This window comes from Mustela lutreola, chromosome 14 (genome assembly GCF_030435805.1).
Source record: "Mustela lutreola isolate mMusLut2 chromosome 14, mMusLut2.pri, whole genome shotgun sequence".
Classification (NCBI taxonomy): domain Eukaryota; kingdom Metazoa; phylum Chordata; class Mammalia; order Carnivora; family Mustelidae; genus Mustela; species Mustela lutreola.
Genome location: NC_081303.1, coordinates 37,156,138 through 37,177,935, shown reverse-complemented (window position 1 = coordinate 37,177,935; position 21,798 = coordinate 37,156,138). Strand labels below are relative to the sequence as shown.

At 48.6% G+C, this 21,798-nt stretch overlaps 1 protein-coding gene across 1 annotated transcript in view; it reads left to right on the top strand.

The window, feature by feature from the left end:
* The window catches only part of DNAH14 (dynein axonemal heavy chain 14), a 320,474-nt gene extending 299,549 nt beyond the window's left edge, over positions 1 to 20,925 (top strand). Inside the window, exons 78-84 of the mRNA XM_059145622.1 lie at positions 512 to 672; positions 1,355 to 1,551; positions 13,024 to 13,136; positions 14,030 to 14,169; positions 16,528 to 16,691; positions 20,141 to 20,287; positions 20,681 to 20,925. Coding sequence (XP_059001605.1) covers positions 512 to 672; positions 1,355 to 1,551; positions 13,024 to 13,136; positions 14,030 to 14,169; positions 16,528 to 16,691; positions 20,141 to 20,287; positions 20,681 to 20,896 — 1,138 coding nt within the window. The 3' untranslated portion in view covers positions 20,897 to 20,925. The remainder of the gene's footprint in view (positions 1 to 511; positions 673 to 1,354; positions 1,552 to 13,023; positions 13,137 to 14,029; positions 14,170 to 16,527; positions 16,692 to 20,140; positions 20,288 to 20,680) is intronic.
* Positions 20,926 to 21,798: the final 873 nt, after the last annotated feature.

Sequence of the window (21,798 nt, the reverse complement as noted above, 5' to 3'; positions counted from 1 at the left end):
TTCCCATTCGCTGTAACGAGCTCGGTGGGAGCAAACACTTGCCCTCCGGCGACGTCTGCTTATTGACCTCTTCTGATGCACACCGCATGCATCCCATCGAGTCACCCTACTTGCAAGTCAGAAACGAAGGTTTTCCTACAGTTTCGTCCTGCGCTGCACGTGGCTATGGCTCCCAGACTATCGCTTACCTCGGGGGGTGGGGGGGGTGGGGGTCTCCTGTCACGCTAACACGTGTGCCTGCTTGTCTTCCTTCTGCTGGTGGCCCTTAAAGCATGCGCGGTCGGGGAGGCAGAGTAGACAAGGAAATCTCAGAGCTTTAAAAACATATGCGCTTGTAAACGTCTGCAGTGCGTCGGGCAGTTTTCTCCTCTGTAGCGTGCGACAACCTATGCCGTCTGTGTCCCGTGGCTCTGTGGCCCTGCGGCTGTGCTGGCCTCGGACGGGCCCCACCGGAGGGCTCTCCCGGTTCAGACAGGTCTGTAGCTCATTCTCCTCCTAATTCTCTCTGCAGTCCTGAGCAGAGTAATGACGACCTGGTGATGGAAATTCTATCTGACATGAGAAAGCGGCTGCCAATGTCTGTGGAGAAGGAGGAATGTTCTGGAACTCCCAGCACATTGAAGTGCATCATCTCCAGCCCCATTTGGGAGTTTCTTTACAAAAATATCCAAGGTAAGCAGAGGATGGCGGGAGGCAGGGCGGGGTACAGGCCCACAGGACCCTGGGCAGCCCGGCTTGAGGGGGGTGGCAGTGTTGGGCAGCAGCAACGGGACCTGGTCAGTTGTCCGCATCCACATTTTCACCCTGGAAGGAAAGTTCATCTGGGAACCTGGTGCCACGCAGCAGTCTCTACGGACAGCACTGTTGCCAAGTCTGGACCACAGTCGGCCGGCGAGGGCTGCTGCCACACCTGGAACCCATGCCTTCTCATTCGGCCTGAACTCGAGAATGCATCCGACATTTTTTAGTGGTTAAAGGAAAAAAAAAAAAAAAACGATGAGAGAAGACTATTTTCAGCACAGAAGTTTTATATGAAATTCCAGTTTGAGTGCCCACAAATAAAACTGCATTGAACAGCTGTGCTCACTCATTTTCATGCGTGGGCACCTGCGTTCACACGACCAAGGCTGTCCTGAACAGTGGTGACAAGGGCAGGAGGGCCGCAGAGCCTGTCCCAGTCACTGGTTCTTTGCCCCAAAAAAAAAAAAAAAAAAAAAAAAAAAAAAAAAAAAAAAAAAATGCGTCTTAATCCCTGGACACATGAAGTTCCTTTGATTTTCAAAGCCTTTATTTCTCCATGGAAAACCTCATTATATCTGAAAACTAACCTCATTTTCTTTCTGTTTGAATCCAGGCTATGACCCCCTTATCCACTGCGTCTTGCTAACTTTTCTGAGCCAAGAAATTGAGCGGTTTGATAAGTTCTTACTGGTTGTGCATAAATCTTTGAAAGACCTTCAACTTGCCATAAAAGGGGAGATCATCCTCACCCAAGAGCTGGAGGAAATATACAACTCTTTCCTTAGTGCGCGAGTACCTACGCTGTGGCAGGTAAGCCCTACTGGTCCCGGCTGGCTTGCCGGTGGCCATGAACCGTGGCTGCAGCGAAATATTCCGTCGCCACGAAAGACATTGACCTACTTGTGATGTGAGTACATATGAATTTACCGGCAATTCCGCTTAGACATTATTAAATTGTAAGCCTCAGAAAATGATGTCATTGTAAAGATAGTAAAAGCTATACACATATGTGCACATATATGTGCTTATAAAAACACATATATGCCTCAGATTCAAGATACCCAAATGAAAGTTTTGGGAGAAAATGCACGAAGAATCCCTAACAGTGGCTGCCTGACGTGAGGGAAACTTGAGGGTTTTATCGTTTCGTGTATCATTGTATCTAACTGTACTGCTTTAACTTTTTAAAATCCTACTCACGTCTTTATTCCAGTATAAGTGGCATACAGTGTCAGATTAGCTTGGGCTGCAAAGGATAGTAATTCCACAGTCTCCGACATTACTCAGTGCTCCTCAGGATAAGTGTCCCCCATCCCCCCCACCTCTGTCCCCTCTGGTGACCCGCAGTGTGTTCTTCATAGTTAAGAGTCTATTGTTTTTGTTTTAATATTTTATTTGAGAGAGAGTGCATGCGTGCACATGAGCAGGGGGAGTGGCAGAGGGAGAGAAGCAGGCTCCCCGCTGAGCGAGGAGCCCAATGCAGGGCTCGATCCCAGGACCCTGAGATCATGACCTAAGCTACCCAGGTGCCCCAAGAGTCTGTTTTTTTTATTTGTCTTTTTTTTTTTCCTGGAAGCTGGGAACCTGTTAGGTCCTGGGCTTTTGGTTTTGGGGAACATTTTGATTTAATTACCAGCAATTAAATTGAATCCGTAATCTGTTGAAATTTTCTATTTCTTCCTGATTCAGTTTTGGGAGGTTTTATGTTCCAAGAAATTGATCCATTTCTTCTAGTTTGTCCAATGTGTTGGCATATGACATAATCTCTCATAATCCTTTGTTATTTTATGGTGCTGGTTATTCTTTCATTAATTTATTGGACTATTTGAGTTCTCTCTTTCTCTTTGAGGAGTCTGGGCTAGTTTTATCAATATTATTGATCTTTTCAAAAATCAAGCTCCTGGTTTCACTGGTCTGTTCTACTTCATTTATTTCTGCCCTAATCTTTATTTCCTTCCTTCTACTGGTTTTGAGTTTTATTTGTTCTTTTTTTCCTGCTCCTTTTAGGTGTATGTTTAGGTTGTTTGAGATTTTTCTTGAGGTAGCTGTGTTGCTATCAACTTCCTTCTTGGAACAGATTTTGCCGCCCCCTAAACAGCTATATATTAATTTTCATTTGTCTCCATGTATCTTTTTATTTCCTTCTTGATTTCTTGGTTGAGCCATTCAATTTTTTAGTAGCACGTATTTAACATTCCTCTATTTGTGTTCTTTCCTGATTTTTTTTCTTGTAGTTAATTTCTAGTTTCATAGCACTGGGGTCAGAAAAGATGCATGGTAGGACTTCAGTCTTTAAGTTTGCTGAGACTTGTTTTGTGGCCTAATATGATCTACTCTGGAGAATATTCCACATGCACTCAAAAACCATGTGTATTTTGATTCGAATAGATCTGTGAGATCCTCTGGTCCATGTGTCGTTCAAAACGGCTATTGCCTTATTGATTTTCTGTTTGGATGATCCATCCACTGATGTAAGTGGATGATGTAAGTGTTAAAGTCCCCTAATATTGAACCCTCCTACACTGTTGGTGGGAATGCAAGCTGGTGCAACCACTCTGGAAAACAGCCTTTTTTTGGGGCGCCTGGGTGGCTCAGTGTGTTAAGCCACTGCCTTCGGCTCAGGTCATGATCTCAGGGTCCTGGGATCGAGTCCCACATCGGGCTCTCTGCTCAGCAGGGAACCTGCTTCCTCCTCTCTCTCTGCCTGCCTCTCTGCCTACTTGTGATCTCTCTCTGTCAAATAAATAAATAAAATCTTAAAAAAAAAAAAATACTCTTAAAAAAAAAAAAAAAAAGAAAAGAAAACAGCCTTTTTGAGGTTCCTCAAAAAGTTAAAAATAGAGCTGCCCTATGACCCAGCAATTGCACTACTGGGTATTTACCCTAAAGATACAGACATGGTGATCCATAAGAGAGTCTTAATCTCACAAAACAACTGAGGGTTGCTGGGGGGAAGGGGTTAGGGAGAGGGTGAGGGGGTTATGGACATTGGGGAGGGTATGTGCTATAGTGAGTGCTGTGAAGTGTGTAAACCTGGTGATTCACAGACTTGTACTCCTGGGGCTAATAATACATTATATGTTTATTAAAAATTTTTAAAAATTATTTTTTAAAAATCCCCTAATATGATCAATTTCTTCCTTTTAGGTTTATCAGCTCCTTTATGCATTTGGGTGCTCTGATGTTGGGTGTATAAATAATTATAATTGCTGTATCTTCTTGTAGGATTGTCCTCTTGATTATATAGTGTCCTTCTTTGTCTCTTGCTACAGTCTTTGTTTTAAAATCATTTTATTCAATATAAGAACTGTTAACCTGGCTTTCTTTTCACTTTCTTTCTTTCTTTTTTTTTTTTTAAACTTGAGAGAGCGAGAGCACAAGCAGGGGGAGCCGCAGGCCGAGGGAGAAGCAGACTCCTCGCTGAGCAGAGAGTCAGACGTGAGGCTTGATCTCAGGGTCCCAGGATCATGTCCTGAGCAGAAGGCAAACACTTAACCCAAAGAGCCACCCAGGCACCCCTGTCTCTTCACTTTAAATCTGCAGGTGTCTTTAGGACTGAAATGAGTCTCTTGTAGGGCCGCATATTCACAGGTCTTGCTTTTTTATCCATTTTGTCACCCTATGTCTTTTGATTGGAGCATTTTGTCCATTTACATTCACAGTAATTATTGATGGGTGTGCATTTCTTGCCATTTTGTTGCTCATTTTATGGTTGTTTTTGTAGTTCCTCTCTGTTCCTTTCTTATGCTTTCTTTGTTGGTTTTCTTCAGTGATATGCAAAAAAATGAAGAGAGAAATCTAAGTATATCTATTACCAGTCATTTTAGGGTTTTCTTTTTAATAGGGGAAGGGGCAGTAGGAGAGGGAGAGAATCTAGAGAAGGCTCCATACCCAGCGCACAGTCCAACATGTGGCTAAGTCATGACCTCATTTCATTGAGATGAAATGAAGAGTCTGATGCTTAACTGACCCAGCCCCCCAGGCGCCCCTCTATTACCAGTTTTTGATTTCTGGTTACCATTCAGTTTGTATATAACATCCTATGTGTTTAGGAGTCCGTGTTAAGTTGATGGTCACCTAATTTTTTTTTTAAGATTTTACTTATTTGTTAGAGCAAGCACAGACAGTGGCAGGCAGAGGCAGAGGGAGAAACAGGCTCCCTGCTGAGCAAGGAGTCCTATGTGGGACTCGATCCCAGGACACTGGGATCATGACCTGAGCCAAAGGCAGCCACTTAACCAACTGAGCCACCCAGGTGTCCCGATGGTCACTTAATTTTGAGCCCATTCTAAAAGCACTAAATTTTTAATCCTCCCCATGATTTAGGTATTATGGTGTCATACTTTATACTCTTATTTTGTGAGTCCCTTAGCAGCTTTTTACACATATACTTATTTTTGCTGCTTTTGTGTTTCCTGCTTTTGCATTTCCAGTTGGAGTCCCCTTTGTCACTTCTTGTAGGGCTGGTTTAGTGGCCAGAATTCCTTTCATTTTGGGGAAATTTTTGATCTCTTCTGTTCTGGATGCTAGCCTTGCTGGATAGAGTATTCTTGGCTGCAGATTTTTACTCTTAGCACTTTGCAGGCCATATGGGGGAGCAGCAAGACATAATCAAAGTGTCTGCTGAAAAATTCACTGAGAGTCTCATGAGGTTTCCCTTGTTTGCAACTGTTTTCTTTCCTCTGCTGCTTTTAAAATTCTCTCTGGATCACTACTTTCATTTACTCTGTGTCTTGGTGCAGATCTCCTTGCGTTGGTTTTGTTGGGGGTTCTCCATGCCTCCTGGATCTGGATTTCTGTTTCCTTCCCCAGATTCGGGAAGTTTTGGGCTGTCATTCAGGTAGCTTCAGTATTATTTCTTCAAGTAAATAGACTCTTATGCACAAGAATTTCCTCTTTTCTTTCTCCTTCTGCGATCCCAATCATGCAACTGTTCTTATCCTTGACAGTGTTGCCGAGCTCCCTGGTCTATTCTCCACCGCCCCCCCACTCCCCTCTCTCTCACCTGCGCAGCTTGATTACTTTCCATGACTCTGTCCTCCACATTGCTGATCTGTTCTTCTGCTTCTTCTAGTCTACTATTTACTCCATCTGGTGTACTTTTAATTTCATCTATTGAGTTCATCTCTGATTGGTTCTTTTCTATGTTTTCTGTCTTTGTGGAGGGTCTCACTGAGGTCTCCCCGCTTTCCTCAAGTCCAGCATTGGTATGACCATTACTTTATATTCTCTATCAGGCATGTTACTCCTTTCCGGGTTTCACTCAGATTTCTTGCTGTGATTTCCTCCTGTTCTTTCATTTGGGACACATTCCTTTCTCCTCTTTTGTCAACTCTGTGTCTGTTTCTCTGGGATAGGAAAGTCAGCTACATCTCCTGCACTTGGAAGTGGAGGTCTGATAAAGAGGAGGTCCCACAATGCTGTGTCCCTGGTCCCCCGAACCTGGTACTTCAGGGCCTCTCCTCTGTGTGTTGTAGGCACCTTCCTGTTGTGGCCGAGCTGTGTTTGCCTTCAGTCCTGCCTGCGATGGCTCTCTGCCTGTTGAGGGCAGAGTCTGGTCCCTGTAGCCTTAGTGGGCCAGTCAGGGGCTGCCCTGGGCTTGAGTTGAGTCAGACCAGGCATTTACCAGAGATGAAGTAGCCCCAAACTGCAGGCATTTTCCCTGTGTTGTCCCCTGAGCTTTTGGTGGTGGGCGGGGCCTGCAGTCAGACCAGCTGCCCACCCCCAGCCCACTGCTGGGGTCAGACTGGCCTGTGGTTCTCCTCCCCTCTCCCTGGAGTGGGGCTGGCCCCGTCTGGGCTGCTTGCACACTCAGCCCAGAGCAGGGCTGGTCCCTGTCTGGAATGGATGCACTTCTGCCAACGGACCATCGGAGCAAGGTGGATCCACTACATGTACGTGGGCAGGGGCGCGGGTGCTTGGTCTGTGCGCCTCTGCTGTGGGAGGGGAGCTGTGCTGGAGGACGGGCTGGAGAGGGTGTGTGTGAAGAAGATCGGGGAGGGAACCCCGGCTGCGCTGCGCTGCCAGCATCCTTGGTGGGGAGCAAGCCAGTTGTGCTGCTCCCAAAGGTGTCTGTAGGCTGGGGGAGCGAGATTGGGGCTTGCCAGCCCCTTCGTTCCTGGAGGGCTCTCCCCAGGATCTCTGTCCCTCCCTCACAGGCTCTGTGATGAGTAAACAGCTTTGAGTGCTTCAAACCAGGGCTTCTGTGCTCTATCTCCCACAGACTGCTGTTCTGTCCCTTTAAGGGCCATTCCCCTCACCCTTCAGGCTCTCCCAGAGACAGGCTTGCTGATTTGTTTTTTGTTTTAAGTTCCCGGTGTTAAGCCCCAGTGATGGTTAGAACTCACAAAGTTAGGCCCTTCTGGTTTCCAGAGCCAAATGTTAGAATTTGTTTTACCTATGTGGGTCTCCCACACCTTGGGTGCCTGGGGTGGGGTCTGTTCCCCTTCCCTGTCTGCACCTGCTGCATTCCTCCCTCCCGTGGGTGGTCTGCAGGCCCTCGCAGACCCTTGCCAAGTCCATCCTTGCAATCCATGAATTACATCTTTGAAAATTTGCCTCCCCGTTAGAAATTAAAGATTTTTTTAAGGTTTTATTTATTTTTACAGAGAGAGCAAGAGTGTGCACAAGCAGGGGGAAGGGCAGACGCAGAGGGGAAAGCAGGCTCCCTGCTAAGCAGGGATTTTCCCCATGTGGGGCTCCATTCCATGATGCTGGGATCATGACCTGAGCCAAAGGCAGACGCTTAACCCACTGAGCCACCCAGGCGCCCCTAGAAATGATTAAAGATTTTAGAGACTGAATACAAGTCAGGGGGAGTGGCAGAGGGAGAGAATCTCCAACAGGCTCTTTGCTGAGCAGGGAGCCCGTGATGGGGCTCGAGTCTCACAACCCATGAGATCATGACCTGAGCCAAAATCACAAGTTGGACGCACCACTGACTAAGCCACCCAGGTGCCCCTAAAAATTATTTCTGACCCTAAAATTGCACTCCTGGTGCTTTGAGAGTCACTTACACACTTGTACAGAGGGTCAAAAAATTTCATTCCCCCATATGCATATTCCCAGCCGAGACCAAAAAGGTGACATTCTGTTTTCTTCTCACAATCTGTTTAGTGCTACATTTTTCACATTTTTGTGCTTTTTGTTGGCGATTTTATTGCTTCAACAGCTCCCAAGTGTAGTGTTGGAGGGCAGTGTAGTCTTCCTGCACAGAAGGCTATGATGTGCTTTATGGAGAAAATACAGGTTCACTCGTAAATTCTACTGCTATTGGCCATGGGTTCAGTATTTATGAATCAATACTATATACAGGTCTTTAAACACCAAATGCACATAAAACCAGATGATTTATTGACTGGGTGACAGGTGACCAAGAGCAATAGTTCAGCATTCACTAATGTAGTGTTCACAGAAACTGACCTACTACAAATGAGAATCAGCTGTGTGTGTGTGTGTGTGTGTGTGTGTGTGTGTGTGGTGAGAACTGGAACAAAACATACAGAAAAATTTTCGTGGGGTGACAGCATTCTGAGTGATTTTTTTTTTTTTGCTGCCCCATCCTTTCTATGTTTTCATACTTCTGCAATGAGAATATGTTGCTTATTAGAGGTAGAAAAACATTGAATGACACTTTCAAATTAAAAATTACAAACAGAAGATGAAACGGTTACTGGGACTTAGCCTTAAGCAGAAAAACAAGTGTTAGAAACAGAAAATTTATTAGAAAAGGAATAAAATCAGCCATGAAGTTCTGGTAGCAGGAAGGAGGAAATAAGTAAGGATTGCTGAAAAGGGAACATGGTGTTGAACACAAAACCACTGCTCCAGAAGCCGGATTCCCCCTTTGAGCCAGCCTCCCCTCAAACCTTGACTCTCACATGAGATGAAACACCAGACACATTAAAGGATGCTTAACCTCCGTTGTCATCAGGAAAATGCAAATCAAAACCCCAGTGAGCTACAATTTCGTGCCCACCAGAATGAGCAGAACCAAAAAGGGAAAGGAGAACCAGCAGTGCAGGGACAGGGAGAGACGGGAACCCGCGTGTGCTGCTCCTGGGCATGGGAAACGGTGTGGTCACTTCGGAATCTGTAATTTCCTCAAAATGGTAAATAGCATTACCATTTGACCCAGCAATTCCACTCCTAGGTATATACCCGAGAGAAATTACAACCTAGCCACACAAAAACTTGCCCTGAATGTTCGTAGTGGCATTATTCATAATAGCGAGAAGACAGAAACCACAGCATTCCTGACGAACAAACGAACGATGTGGTAGGTATGTAGATCGCATCCCTACGCACCAGCACGTGTACACGGCAGATGGCCACCCATCAAAAGGACAGACGTACTGACCTGTGCTACCGCACAGACGAACCTTGAAAACCATGCACATGTGGTAGGGTTACATTTCCAGGAAGATTCCAGAACCGACAAATCCCTAAAGACAGAAAGTAGATTAGGGATTGCCTAGACAAGGTGGAAAGGCCAGTCCCAGAGTAGCTCTGGGAGAAGCTGAAGTAGGAGGAGAAAAGGGCTGGTCTGGACAATACCAGCACGAAGGGGAGGGAAGGAGCAGCGGAGCCAGTGCGGAGAACTAGAGAGGAAGTTAGGCTAGAAAGCGGTGACGGAAGCCAGGGCCAGAAGGATGGCAGAGGTGACCTGCAGAGAACGGGTGCAGAGCAGGATGGGTGCGAGGAGTGAGGGCAGGCTCAGGAATAGGAAAAGTAGAAGTTGCTGGAGACCCCTGAGGAAGGACCAAAGGCAACAGGTTCAGAGTCCGCGGGAAGAGGGGCCAGGAACCAGTGCATTTGTCAAGAAACCAGACCGTGAAGAAAAAGAGGTCATGGGGCAAGGGCTGAGGGGCCTTTCTTCTCCCCCACTGCAAGGAGGATTTTTTAACTTTATTGAGGAATGATTGACAGATACAATTGTGTATGTTGAGAGTATACTGTGTGATGATTTGATAAACCTTGTAGAGTGATTGCCAAGATCAAGATCATGAAAGTGGCCATCACAGGTAACAGAGTTAACTCTGGTTTAGGGTGTGTGCTGGTGAGGATGCTTATGACCTCCTCACAGCAATGTCTGAGCTCCTCAGCAGGTTCTTATAACTGAAAATCTGTGCCCCGACCAGCATCACCCCCATCTCCCCCTCCCCCACCCCCAGCAACTACCAACCCATTCTCTGTCTCCACAGAAATGGCTTTTCTTTTTTTTTAGATGCCACATGGAAGCGATACCACATTTATCTTCTTTTTTTATTTTTTTAAGATTATTTATTTATTTATTTGACAGAGAGAGATCACAAGTAGGCAGAGAGAGAGGAGGAAGCAGGCCCCCTGCTGAGCAGAGAGCCCAATGCGGGGCTCGACCCCAGGATCCTGGGATCATGACGTGAGCTGAAGGCAGAGGCTTTAACCCGCTGAGCCACCCAGGCGCCCCGCACATTTATCTTCTTCTGTCTGGCTTACCTCACTTAGCATCAGGCCCTACGAGCTCAGCCGCGATGTTGCACATGGCATGATTTCCTTCCATTTTCATGGCTGAGTAATATTTGATTGTATGTATATGCCATATTTTCCTTTTCCCATCATTCATCAAAAGACACTTAGCTTGTCTCCATATCCAGGCTCTTGTGAATAAAGCTGTGACAAGCACAGGACAGCAGATTTCTCTTCACAACACGGGTTTCCGTTCCTTCGTGTACACTGGTGGAAGTTCACGTGGTAGTTCAAGTTTTCATTGTCGAGGAACTACCATACTGTTTTCCATAATGACAATCATTTTAGGGGCACCTGGGACACTCATTCAGTTAAGGATCTGACCCTTGGTTTCAGCTCAGGTCATGATCTCAGGGTCATGGGAACTGACCCCTGCCTGGGGCTCCACGCTCAGCACAAACTCTACTTGAGATTCCTCCCTCTCCCCACTCATGCAGGTACGTTTGCTCTCTGTTTCTGAAATAAAATAAATGAACCATTTTCAATTCCTGGCAACAATGTGTAAGGGTTTTCTTTTTCCACATTGTCACCAGTACTTGTCATCACCTGTCTTTTAATGAAAACCATCCTAACGTGTGGGGTGACATCTCCTTGTGGTTTGGTTTGTGTTTCCCTGGTAACTAGTCATGTGAACCACCTTCTAATGGACCTGTTGGCCATTCGTATCTCTTCCTTGGGAAAAGGTTTCTTCAGGCCCTTAGCCCATTTTTAAATTAGGTTGTTGTTGTTTTGCTGTTGAGTTAGATGAGGGCTTTCTATGTTTTGGATTTAACCCCTTCTCAGATAGGTGACTTGTGAATATTTTCTCCCATTCTGTACACTGCTTTTCTAGTTTACCAGCTGTTTCCTTTGCTGTGTAGAAGGAATATAATCTCACTTGTTTATTTTAGCTTTTGTTGACTGTGCTCTGATATCTTATCCAAGAAATCATTGCCAAGACCAATGCCAAGGATCTTTTTTCCATATGTTTTCTTCTAGAATATTTATGGTTTCAGATTTCACATTTAAGTCTTTGATCCACTTCTACTTCTGTGAGTGGTATAAGATAGGGATCCTACGTCATTGTCTCGCACGTGGATATCCTGTTTTCCCAGCTTCGTCTGTTTAAGAGACTGTCCTTACCCCAGTTTGTGTTCTTAGTGCCTTGTCAAGATCAGTTGACCATACATGACTGGGTTTATGTCTGGGCTCTCTATTCTGTTCCACTGGTCTCTATGCCTATTTTTATGCCAGTACTGTTATTATTTTTATTACTACAATGTTGTAATAGAGCTTAACATCAAGAAGAATGATGCCTCCAGCTTTGATCTTCTTTTTTAGAATTTCTTTGGCTATGTGGGGTCTTTTGTAATTCCATAAAATTTTAGGAAACTTTTTCTATTTTTGTGAAAAATGCATTGGGAATTTTAATCAGGATTGTGTTGAATCTGTAGACATTTTCACAATGTTCTTCCAACCCAAGAAGACAGGAAATCTTTCCATTTGTATCTTCCTCAAGGTCTTTCACCAATTTTGTACAGTTTTTAGTGTGTAGATCTTTTACCTCTTTATTCCAATTTAGTCCTAAGCATTTTGTCATTTTTGATGCTATTGAAGATAGGATTGCTTTCTTAATTTCTCTTTCGGATAGTTTGGTGATAGTTTTTTGTTAGTTTGTTGTAGAAATGTGACTAATTTCTCTATTGATTTTATATCCTGCAACTTTGCTGAATTCATTTATTCCAGCAGGTTTTTTAAATCTTTAGGGTTTTCTATATATAAGATGATGTCCTCTGCAGAGACAGTTTTACTTCTTCCTTCTGAATTTGCACACTTTTAATTTCTTTTTCTTGCCTAATTGCTATGGCTAGGGCTTTCTATACTGTGTTGAATAGAAATAGTGAGAGCAGACATCCTTGTCTTGTTCTTGATCCTAGAAGAAAGGCTTTCAACCTTCCACCATTCAGTATGATGTTACCTATGGGCTTGTCATATGTGGCCCTTATTATGCTGAGGAACATTCTTTCTATACCTAATTTGTTGCGGGGGGGTGTATTTTTATCATGAAAGGTTGTTGAATTCCGTCAAATGCTTTTCCTGCAGCTGTTGAAGTGATCATATGATTTTTGTCCTTCATTCTGCTTATGTGGTACATCGCACTGACTGATTTGCATGTGTTGACCCATCCTTGCATCCCAGGGTGAATCCCACTTGATCATGGTTTGTGATCCTCTTAATGTGTTCCTGAATTGCTAGTATTTTGTTAAGGAATCAAACAGGTAGGATTGAGTGTTGGGTGGCTGTGTGTTTAGGACAGAAGCGCATGTAATACACAGGGCACAGAATGGAAAGCTGAAGCTACAGCAGAGAGGAAATGCCCCAGAAAGGCTTTGCAGAACTGGAAGGAGGAGTGGCAGTTCACTAGTGGTGGGTGCGTTTATAGGATTTGGTATAGGGGAAGGCTGGGAGTTGAAATTGCTCACTTCTAATGGCAAGTAAATTAAGCTTCCCAGAGAAAGGGAAAGGGGCAGATCGAAAGACTTGAGATAGAGGAAAGCCTTCAGGCAGGATGGAAACAACAGGTGTTTTGTCCAAAGCACAATTAGGATAATGCTGCTTTCCCCCGGTATTAGTTTCCCATTTCTCGTGTGCCCTCAGCTAGAAAATGGCGCCCTCTACCAAGTTACTTCTCCCTAGAAATTGAGTACATTACCAAAGTTCGCAGATACGTTTCTGATAACCTCAAAGATAAGTCTTTTTTTAAAAAATGCTGCGCCTGTCTCTGAATTCCAACAGAAACATGCCTACATGTCCTGTAAGGCACTGAGTTCCTGGGTTAATGATCTCATCCAGCGAGTGAATTTCTTCAATACTTGGGCCAAAATGGCTTACACCGCGATACATCATCGGTATGCATGAAAACCACTTTGCGTCTCTTCCTTGTCTGGGCTTGGGGCTTCATAGCTTACCACATCATTTCATATGCTTGGTCTTTGGGGTTCTCAGAGCAGCATGAGAAGTTAGCAGAGGGGAGGGGACGGTTGTCTTCAGCTTAGGATGGGGACCTGGACACACAGGGTGCTGGAGGTCCTGTCTGCAGTCCATCCATTCCAAGGGACAGACAGGCCCAGACCTGGTGCCTGTCTCCTTCTGTTACTCTATGCTGTGTCCTGGGAAACTAGCAGGGGGGATGGGAAAGGAAATGAAAATCCATTATGTGTCATTTTTAAACATGTGTAATACATAAATCAAAATCATTTGAACATGAGAGCAGCTGACACTCCTGGAGTGCCTCTCCCACGTCCTCACATAGTTGTCATCAAGGGCCCTGTGACACGCAGGAGGGGCACTATCTTTCATCATCCTAGCTGCAGATGTGAGCAAATGGGGGTACCAGACATTGAGTAGCTGGCCCAGAGATTTGCCCCCAGAAAGTGGGAGTATTGAGATTAGAACCCAGAAAATTGGGTTCCAGAGTCTGTCCAAACTCCCTCTTGTGCCGTGTAACTCTGAGTGCTGGGTCATGTCCTCTTTGAGAAACCAGCAACTCTGGAATAATCCAGATTCCTCGGGGCACAGCCAGGAACCCCTGCAGATCAGCACCCCTCATCCCCCAAATCTATGGCTGACTGGCACGTGCAAACCACAGCCTGTCCCCCCTCAAGTGCAGGATTGGGTCCCAAGTAGGGGGAGCTTGAGATGAAAGGGGAAGGCAGGGCCTGGGAGGGACGGTCACAGGAACCCATGTGATGGCCGTGCCCTTGACCTCTCGCCGTGCCCCCCCACACTCTGCCTCCAACAGGTATATGAAATTCGTCACAACCTGGCAGCATTCCACGCCATCATCTGCCCAAGCCCCCAGATACCCTGACACGGAACACCGTGATTTCTTTGAAGGATTTCCTGCAAGATACTGGCTCCCAGCTTTCTTCTTGCCACAAGGTGAGAACGAGAGCCCAGGTGCGTCAGTACCCAGGCCCCTGCTGCCGGCCTCCGTCCTCCTTCCCGCCAGCATGAGAGCCCCAGGGCGGTCTCCCTGCCTCCCCGCAGCCTGAACCCAAGCATCCCTGCCAGACCGCCCCTGCACCTTGCAGGGCCTGGAGGCCACTGATCTGTGGGGTCCGAGGCTGACCCCACGTCCCTCTCAGAGGCCGCACCCTCTTATCAGGACTCATGGGGGTGGCCTCCTGCCCATGGGAGGGAGTCTGTGCTTCGGCCATCGTGACTGAGTCACAAACGATGCTGGGTCTCAGGTGCCACACTCAGCAAAGCCTTTGGGCAGGAAAGAGACCTCCCAGCTGACCGCGGCCACCGGTCAGGCGTAATGCAGGCGTAATGGGGGGGGGGGGCACGGGGGCAGTGCCAGCTCTGTCCTCCCACCCCGTCGTATCCCGGCATCTGATTCAGCCCCTGACACCTAAAAATCTCTTGGCAAATACTTGGAGGATGATCGTCTCTCCGAGTGAATGTATGTGACCAAAGAAACAAAGGACTACTCCGGGGCGAACAAGGGAGGCTGGAAGCGGAGGTCAGGGAGGGCGACCAGGAGTAGCTTGCTGCCCGCAGGGGACGTCCAGGTGCCAGCGGCCAGGAGGACAGGACTGCGCCCTGTCACGGGCTCGCCAAGAGCCTGGGCCGCTCCGAGGACGTGGGGGACACAGGCTCATCATGTCCTGTGTGCTCGTACGGGCTCCTGCACGTCGCCATCCTCGTGCTCAGGGGAAAGCCACGGCACAGAGACATGAGGTGGTTTTCCCGGTCACACAGCCAGACGCACCCACAGTGAGCTGGGAACATGGTGGGTCTGACTCGGAAACCCACGGTGTCTCCGCAGCACTGACCTGGGGGCCGCATATTTGTTAGAGCCGAAGGGCCCGATGCGAGAGGGGAAGAGCACACAAGGGAGGTGGAAGGTTCCCACAGCTCGAGCGCAAGCCCCACAGCAGGCGGGCGAACAGTGCAGGAGAAAGCTGGAACAGTGGGCATGGACTGGCTCTGGGGGGCACAGAGCACCCGCAGGGGAGTCTGCGCCCTCCTGTGGCCCCAGGGGCCTCCACCACATCACAGGCCAGGGAGGAGCATGGGTGGGGTCTGCTTGATTCTCCAGGTGGGACTTGGTGATGGCCTGGAGGGGACCTGGAAAATAGTCCTAGATGGACCCCGAGGGAGCAGAGGGTTTGGAACAGCTCCCAGCTCTCTGGCCCGGACAGCTGGGTGGACACTGATGCCCTTTACTGCAGTCAGGGCACAGGGGAGGAGCAAAGTGATGAGCGGTGAGGCGACAGCCACCTGCAAGACAGAGATGCTGGGGGAAGACTACACAATGGCCAGTGAGAGGCTGGCTGTGCAGGGCTGGAGCTCGGGAGAGACGGGGGTCTCCACCGATGGTGAGGCAGCGACACGGAGCGCTCAGGCCACTGTGGGACGGCTGCAGCCAGCAGTGCAAGGACATTCACGGCCCCGGCCCCCTCTCCTGGAGCCTGCGGAGCTCCAAAAAGCCTCGGAGGAGGACAGGAGCCACTCGGGCTGGCCAGTGCAACCCGAGTTACAGGGAATAGTTACAGGGAACTCGAAGAAAGGCTGTCTCAGGCAGGTGGCGGGTGCACAGACGCCACATGAGGTGCCCAGAGCAGCAAGTAGAGGACACAGGCTGCACAGCAGGGGCTCGACTGCCCAGTGGAGGCGTTGCAATTCCCTCTGTGAACACTGGTGTGGGGCAGGGGCATGACAAGAGTCAGAACTAGGATGGAATTCCTGAGGCAGGATGGATTAAACCAGGAGAGGAGCTGGCAGCAAGAACAGGGAAGAGGTGCGGGTAGGAGTGTTGGTACTGAGACGCAGAATGCAATCCCGACTTGACAGAGCAGCACAGAGTAGGTTCTAGGCTTGTGTGAATGGAAAGAAAGTCCAGTGGTTTGGCTTCAGGAATGGGTTGTTCCAGGTTACTACCCTGAGTTACTCTCAGCCTGCCTCCTCATATCCTAGCTCTGTTTCCACTGTCTCGGTCTCATTTTCCCCACCTGCACAGCATTTCTCATGCAACTGAGGGGAGAAACCGTCACCACAGCTTAGCAGCTCCAGAGAAAACGTGCCTGCCTTTGCAAAGGGCCTGGAAGGCATTTCCTAGGAAAGATGCAGACACCGTCGGGTCTTGTACTGTCCCTGGGACCCAGCTTTGTTGCCAGGGGAATGACATACATCAGTGTCATTCTCCCTAGCCCCTGGGAACCCCTGGGGAGGACACAGCCCCTGATCCCCCCGACTCCCCAGGAACTGGCTGGTGTGTGCTTCTCTCCAAAGCCTTTCTTACTGCTGTGCTTCAAGACTATGGACGGTCCCAAGGAGTCTCTCTAGACACCCTCACCTTTACCCACCACGTGGCCTCGGATGCCACTGACATCAAAGACGAGGAGTTCTCCATAATCATCCAAAAGAACCTCAACATCGTCAGGAGAGCCTTTAAGGTACTGGCGCACTTAAAACAGAGTGAGTGTCTGTCTGTCCATCCAGCCCCTCCCTCAGCAGCCCGCCGGTGGCCTTCCCCTGGGCTGGGTGCTCTGCAGGTCCTAAAGGTATGCGCAGATCCTTGTTTTTCCTTTCTTTTTTTCTTTAAGTGAATTTTTATTACTTTTTCCCACTTCTTAACCCAGTTCTAAGCATACAGTTCTGTGACATGCATGCTCCAAGTCCGTCTCTAGAACTTTCCTCAGTGTGGATCTGTGGAGAAGGTGAGCCAGTTCTCTGCGCTGTCCTCACAAGGACGTTTACCCTACTGGATCCAGACCCCACCCATGTGACTTCTTGTGACCCTAAATACCTCCTAGAGGTCTCATCTCCAAATACAGCCACGCTGGGCAATGGGGCTTCACCACGGGGATCGGGGGGTTGGGGGGGGTGGACAGGATGTTCAGTCCATAGTGGCACACTTCCTCTGCCAGCGGTCACCCGGGTTGCTCCCACACCATCTGTTGTGGAGAGTGCTTCCGGGAACTTGGGGGCGCAAGTGTTTGAATCCCTGCTCTCGAGTGATTTGGGTGCAAGTCTAGGTGTGAGACTGCGGGACCATTTGGCTAATCCTGTTAGAGCAGCTGAGCCAGTCTGTACTCCCGCCAGTGGCCCACAAGGGTCCCCTGCGCCCCACATCCTCACCAACACATAGTTTTCTGGGTTTTGACAGTAGCCGTCCCGGAGGATGTGAGGTGGTGTCCGCTGTGGTTCTGAGGTGTGTTTCCCCAGTGACAAGTGACGCTGAGCATCGTTCGTGCGCTCCTTAGCCGTCCGTGCACCTCCTTTGGAGAAGGTCTAAGTCCTTTGCCTGTTCTTTTGCCACGGGTTTCTGCTGTTGAGTTATAGGAATTCCTTGTGCAGCCTGGACATTAATTTCTTACTGGACATGTGGCTTGTATGTTCCTTGGTCCTGCTCTGCACCTCTCTGCTCCAGGACCGCGTCCTCTGCTGCACGGACGTTGTTCATTGTGACACAGGTGAAGCTCGATGTGTGTATTATTTCCTGTTACTGCGCTGCGGGTGCCATGGCCAGGAAATTGCCAACAGTGCCAAGTCACAAAGCTTTCTGCCATGTTTTCTTCTGATGAGTTTTATAGTTTAGGTCTTAAGTGGTCTTGGATCCATTTTGAGTTCATGGTCAATATGAACTGTGTGTGCTGAGGCCCGATTTTCCCAGTGCAGTTGGCACCTTACTGGCAAATCATTTGAACATATATGGGTTTGTTTCTGGGTTCTCTGTTCTGTCCCACTGCTCTCCATGTTCATCTTTTGGCCAATAGCAGTTTTGGTTACCGTCACTTTATCATAAGCTTTGAAATCAGAAAGTGTAAGACTTCCAACTTTTTTCTTCAAGATTATTTTGTTTACTCAGTTGTCCTTGAGACTCCTTATGGAATGTAGGGTTGGATTTCTCTATTTCTGCAAAAATACTGGGACTTTGATAGGGATAGCACTGACTCTGTAATCACTGGGCGGTATTGACATGAGTGTGGTCTTCAAATCCATGACCTCCTTGTCTCTTTTGAAAACTGTCCTGTGCACGCTTTCTCTTCTAGACGAATTTGACACTGGGCTTATTATATTTCATTTATGCATAAATTCAGGGGAGAATTGCTATCCGTTTAATATTGAGCCTCTCCATATAGGAACATGGTTTGTCTTTCCCTTTATTCAGGTTCTGTTTCCTTCACACGTCTTAGGAATGTGTGGTTACAGTTTTCCTAAGTGTTTATAATTGTTGCTACTGAAAATAGGATTTTTAACACCCCACGTCTTACTCTGTCGTTAGCTCTCTACCTGGGGTTACTCACGCCTGAGGTTAAGAACACAGCCCTCTGAGACTGCGAAGTCTAAGCCTTCTGACACCAACCTCAAGTTTAGGGTTTCCCAAAATGACTTCAGATAATTTGCTAGAAAGACTCATAGGACTCCAGGAAACACTACCCTTCTAGTTTTATACAGATACAGAGCAGAACTAGCCAAAGGAGGAGACACATGTAGAGGGCAGGCTTTAGGACTGGGAGGGCCCCAGACACAAAGCTCCCATGTCCTCAGCAATGTACTACCCACCCGTGTCAATGTGGAACAACAAGACAGAGTGCGCACCTGAGCTTCGGGGTTCAGAGTTTCCGACTGGGGTTTCACGCTGTAGCCGTATTTGACTGAGTCACCGTCGGGCTGATGTCACTTGGCTCAACGTCCCAACCCCGTCTCATGTTCGCTCTTCCGTGGCCGGCCCCCATCCTGAACCATCTCATTAGCATAAACGCTCTGGGGACCAAGCCTGCAGGGTGGTCCCAGGAATCAAATCCGGGGGTCTACAGGTCACCTCCCAGGAACCAGAAAGAAAGGCAAATCAAACTTTTTTTTTTTAAGATTTTATTTATTTGAGAAAGAGAGAGTGGGGAGAGGGGCAGTAGGAGCCGCGGTGGGGTGGGGCTGGAATGGGGAGAAGCAGGCTCCCCACCTAGCAGGGACCCGGTGTGGGACTCGGTCCCAGGACCCTGAGATCACCTGAGCAGAAGGCAGATGCTTGACTGAGCCCCCCAGGTGTCCCTCAAATTCTTTATTATACTTCCTTATACTCATTTCTATTATTTTTTCTTAATTTAAACAGGCCAAGTTTGTCTACTTTATTTCCTTTATCAAATACCAAATTTTGCCTTTATTAACTCTAATGGTGTTTTCTATTTACCTCTTTAGTTCCTTCTTTCGGGGAATTTATTTTACTGCTCTCCTACTAGCTTGTGTTTACTTTCACCGAGGCGCGCCGTACGAGGAACATGAGTACTCCACTCAGCGCCCCCGCCACGCCGTAAGCAAGTGCAGCTGGCACCCCTCCCTGGCGACGTCCCCACACAGGGGCTCCCTGTTCTGGCTCTTCTCTTCCTCCACTGTGTCTCCAGCTCTGACCCCCTGTGAGCGGGACTGTGCAGTCTAGACCCTCCCGTATCTGGGAGGGAGCCACAGCTCTGCAGGGTCCCAGCGTGTTTGCACACCACCGCCGACCTCACCTGGGGGTAGCAGAGAGCTGTCATCTGTGTAGGCCTGTTGCGATCCGGGCTGCGTGAGTGTTACCGTCAATGTCTTCTGATGGACACCAGTACCAATTTGGCTCAGATACCTGGGACCTCAACTGAGGGCCATGGATGGCCGTATGGCTGTTTCACAGGGGCCATACTGACACACAGAAGCACCGGAAACATATAGGGCTGAGGTGAACAACATCAGCCCTCACGGACCACGAAGGACCGCCATACTCAGAGAACCTGGGAAGACACCCTGGGCTAGGCTGGGCTGGGCAGGAAGCGCTCTGTCCCCTCCGGGACCCTCTGCCAGACAGAGCTGCGGCTGAAGGCAGCATCGCACCAGGGGACCCACTGATGCCATCTCTCTTTGATCTTAGGGAACAGACAGCACACACGTTGGAGTGCACATTTTTGGTTTATTCATCGAGGGGGCAAGGTGGAATCATGAACAGAAAGTTCTAGAAGACTCGCTGCCTCATGAGCTGTGCTGCAGTTTTCCTGAAATCTACTTCTTGCCAACAAAGGTAACCACCCATGTGCTGATCAGTGAGCCAAGCCTCCAGGCTTTCCCTGGGGGACACCAGCCCCTCCTTCTGGTCCCCACTCCCTCTGGCCTTCCTGGGACGTTTGATGATACACTTCAGACAGCAAACGACATTTAAAATAGCCCAACATACTGAATGTGAATGTCTGAAATAGATGCTACGCCAGCATCCAATGTTGCTTCTCAAGACTATGTTCTGTGCAGTCCTGATGGTCAGTCGGAAAGTTCCAGTCTCTGGCATAACCTGCATACGCAGCCACAGACCCAACCAGAAATGCGTGCAATTTATGACCGTCCCCCAAATCTAACGTGTGGAAGGTGGGAGCTCCTGGTTTGCAATGTGACTATAGGACTTTTTGTTTGTTTTTTTAAGATCTCTACTGACCGAGCACATGCTTCTGAGCAGAGGGATGCTGAGCTCTACACATTCGAATGCCCTGTCTACCAGACACATGAGCGGTCAAGGACTCTGACGACCACTGGCTTCCCGTCGACCTCTCTAACCTCAGTGTATCTACCCACAAGGAGACCTCCTAGTCACTGGGTCACAATGCAGGTTGCGCTCCTGTGTGAGAGGAATGAGAAATAAATGCAGCTACCAAACCACCTCCTGTTTGACTGGCTGGATTCACGTGTTTCGAGACCGTCGCAGGTAGCCAGCACCCTGCATGGGGACATCCGTGTTTGCTGCCCCCCCCCTCCCCGGGACCTGCAGGGGGACCCGAACGCCGCTCTCTGGGCTCAGCCCCAACCCAGGTGAGCAGGGCTCCCTTTCCCGCACATGGAAAGCTTCACGCCCCACGAGCAACAGTGACCTCTGCGGTTACGCACAATACAAGAGACATGAGGGCTAGTTCTAGGGAATTCATTCCCTGGCTGCACGGAGCCCAAAACGGGACCCTGGCCTGACCGCAGGCCTCCGAGACAGGCGGATCTTTTCAAAGGAGGGGTCCTGGAATGTCCCCAGCCCCAATCCCACTGGAACCCCAACCCCGAGTGGGCAGCACGCTCAGTCACCATCAAAATGTGCTTCTGCCGGCAAGATTCTTATTACCAAGCATGGCGTGGAGCACAAGTCAGAACTGGGGCCCTCAGGCCACTGCGTCCCACGGGGTGCTGGCAGCGGCTCGGATCTGGGCCAAAGCTGACGAGTGTCACCAGAGCTCACTGTGCCTGGAGCGCACTCCAAAGCCACATCTGTGGCCCCCTTCCCTCAGCAGTGGGCACGTTGGCCAAAGCCACCCCCCGTGCGTGCACAGACGACCAGCGAGCCGCTGCCTCCATGGCGAGGGGACAGCACGGGGCCCACACCCACACCCAGATCCATGCGCGCCGCCAACAGAACAGTAACATCTTACTTTTGTGTCGTCTACGAGCTTGAAGGTAACCATCCAAAAGCCACATAGGCTAGTCAGACACAGCGGTGCCGAAAAGAATGAAGGAGACCTAGTCCCTGTCAGTTAGAAAAGAAGAAAACAATAGTTGATCCAA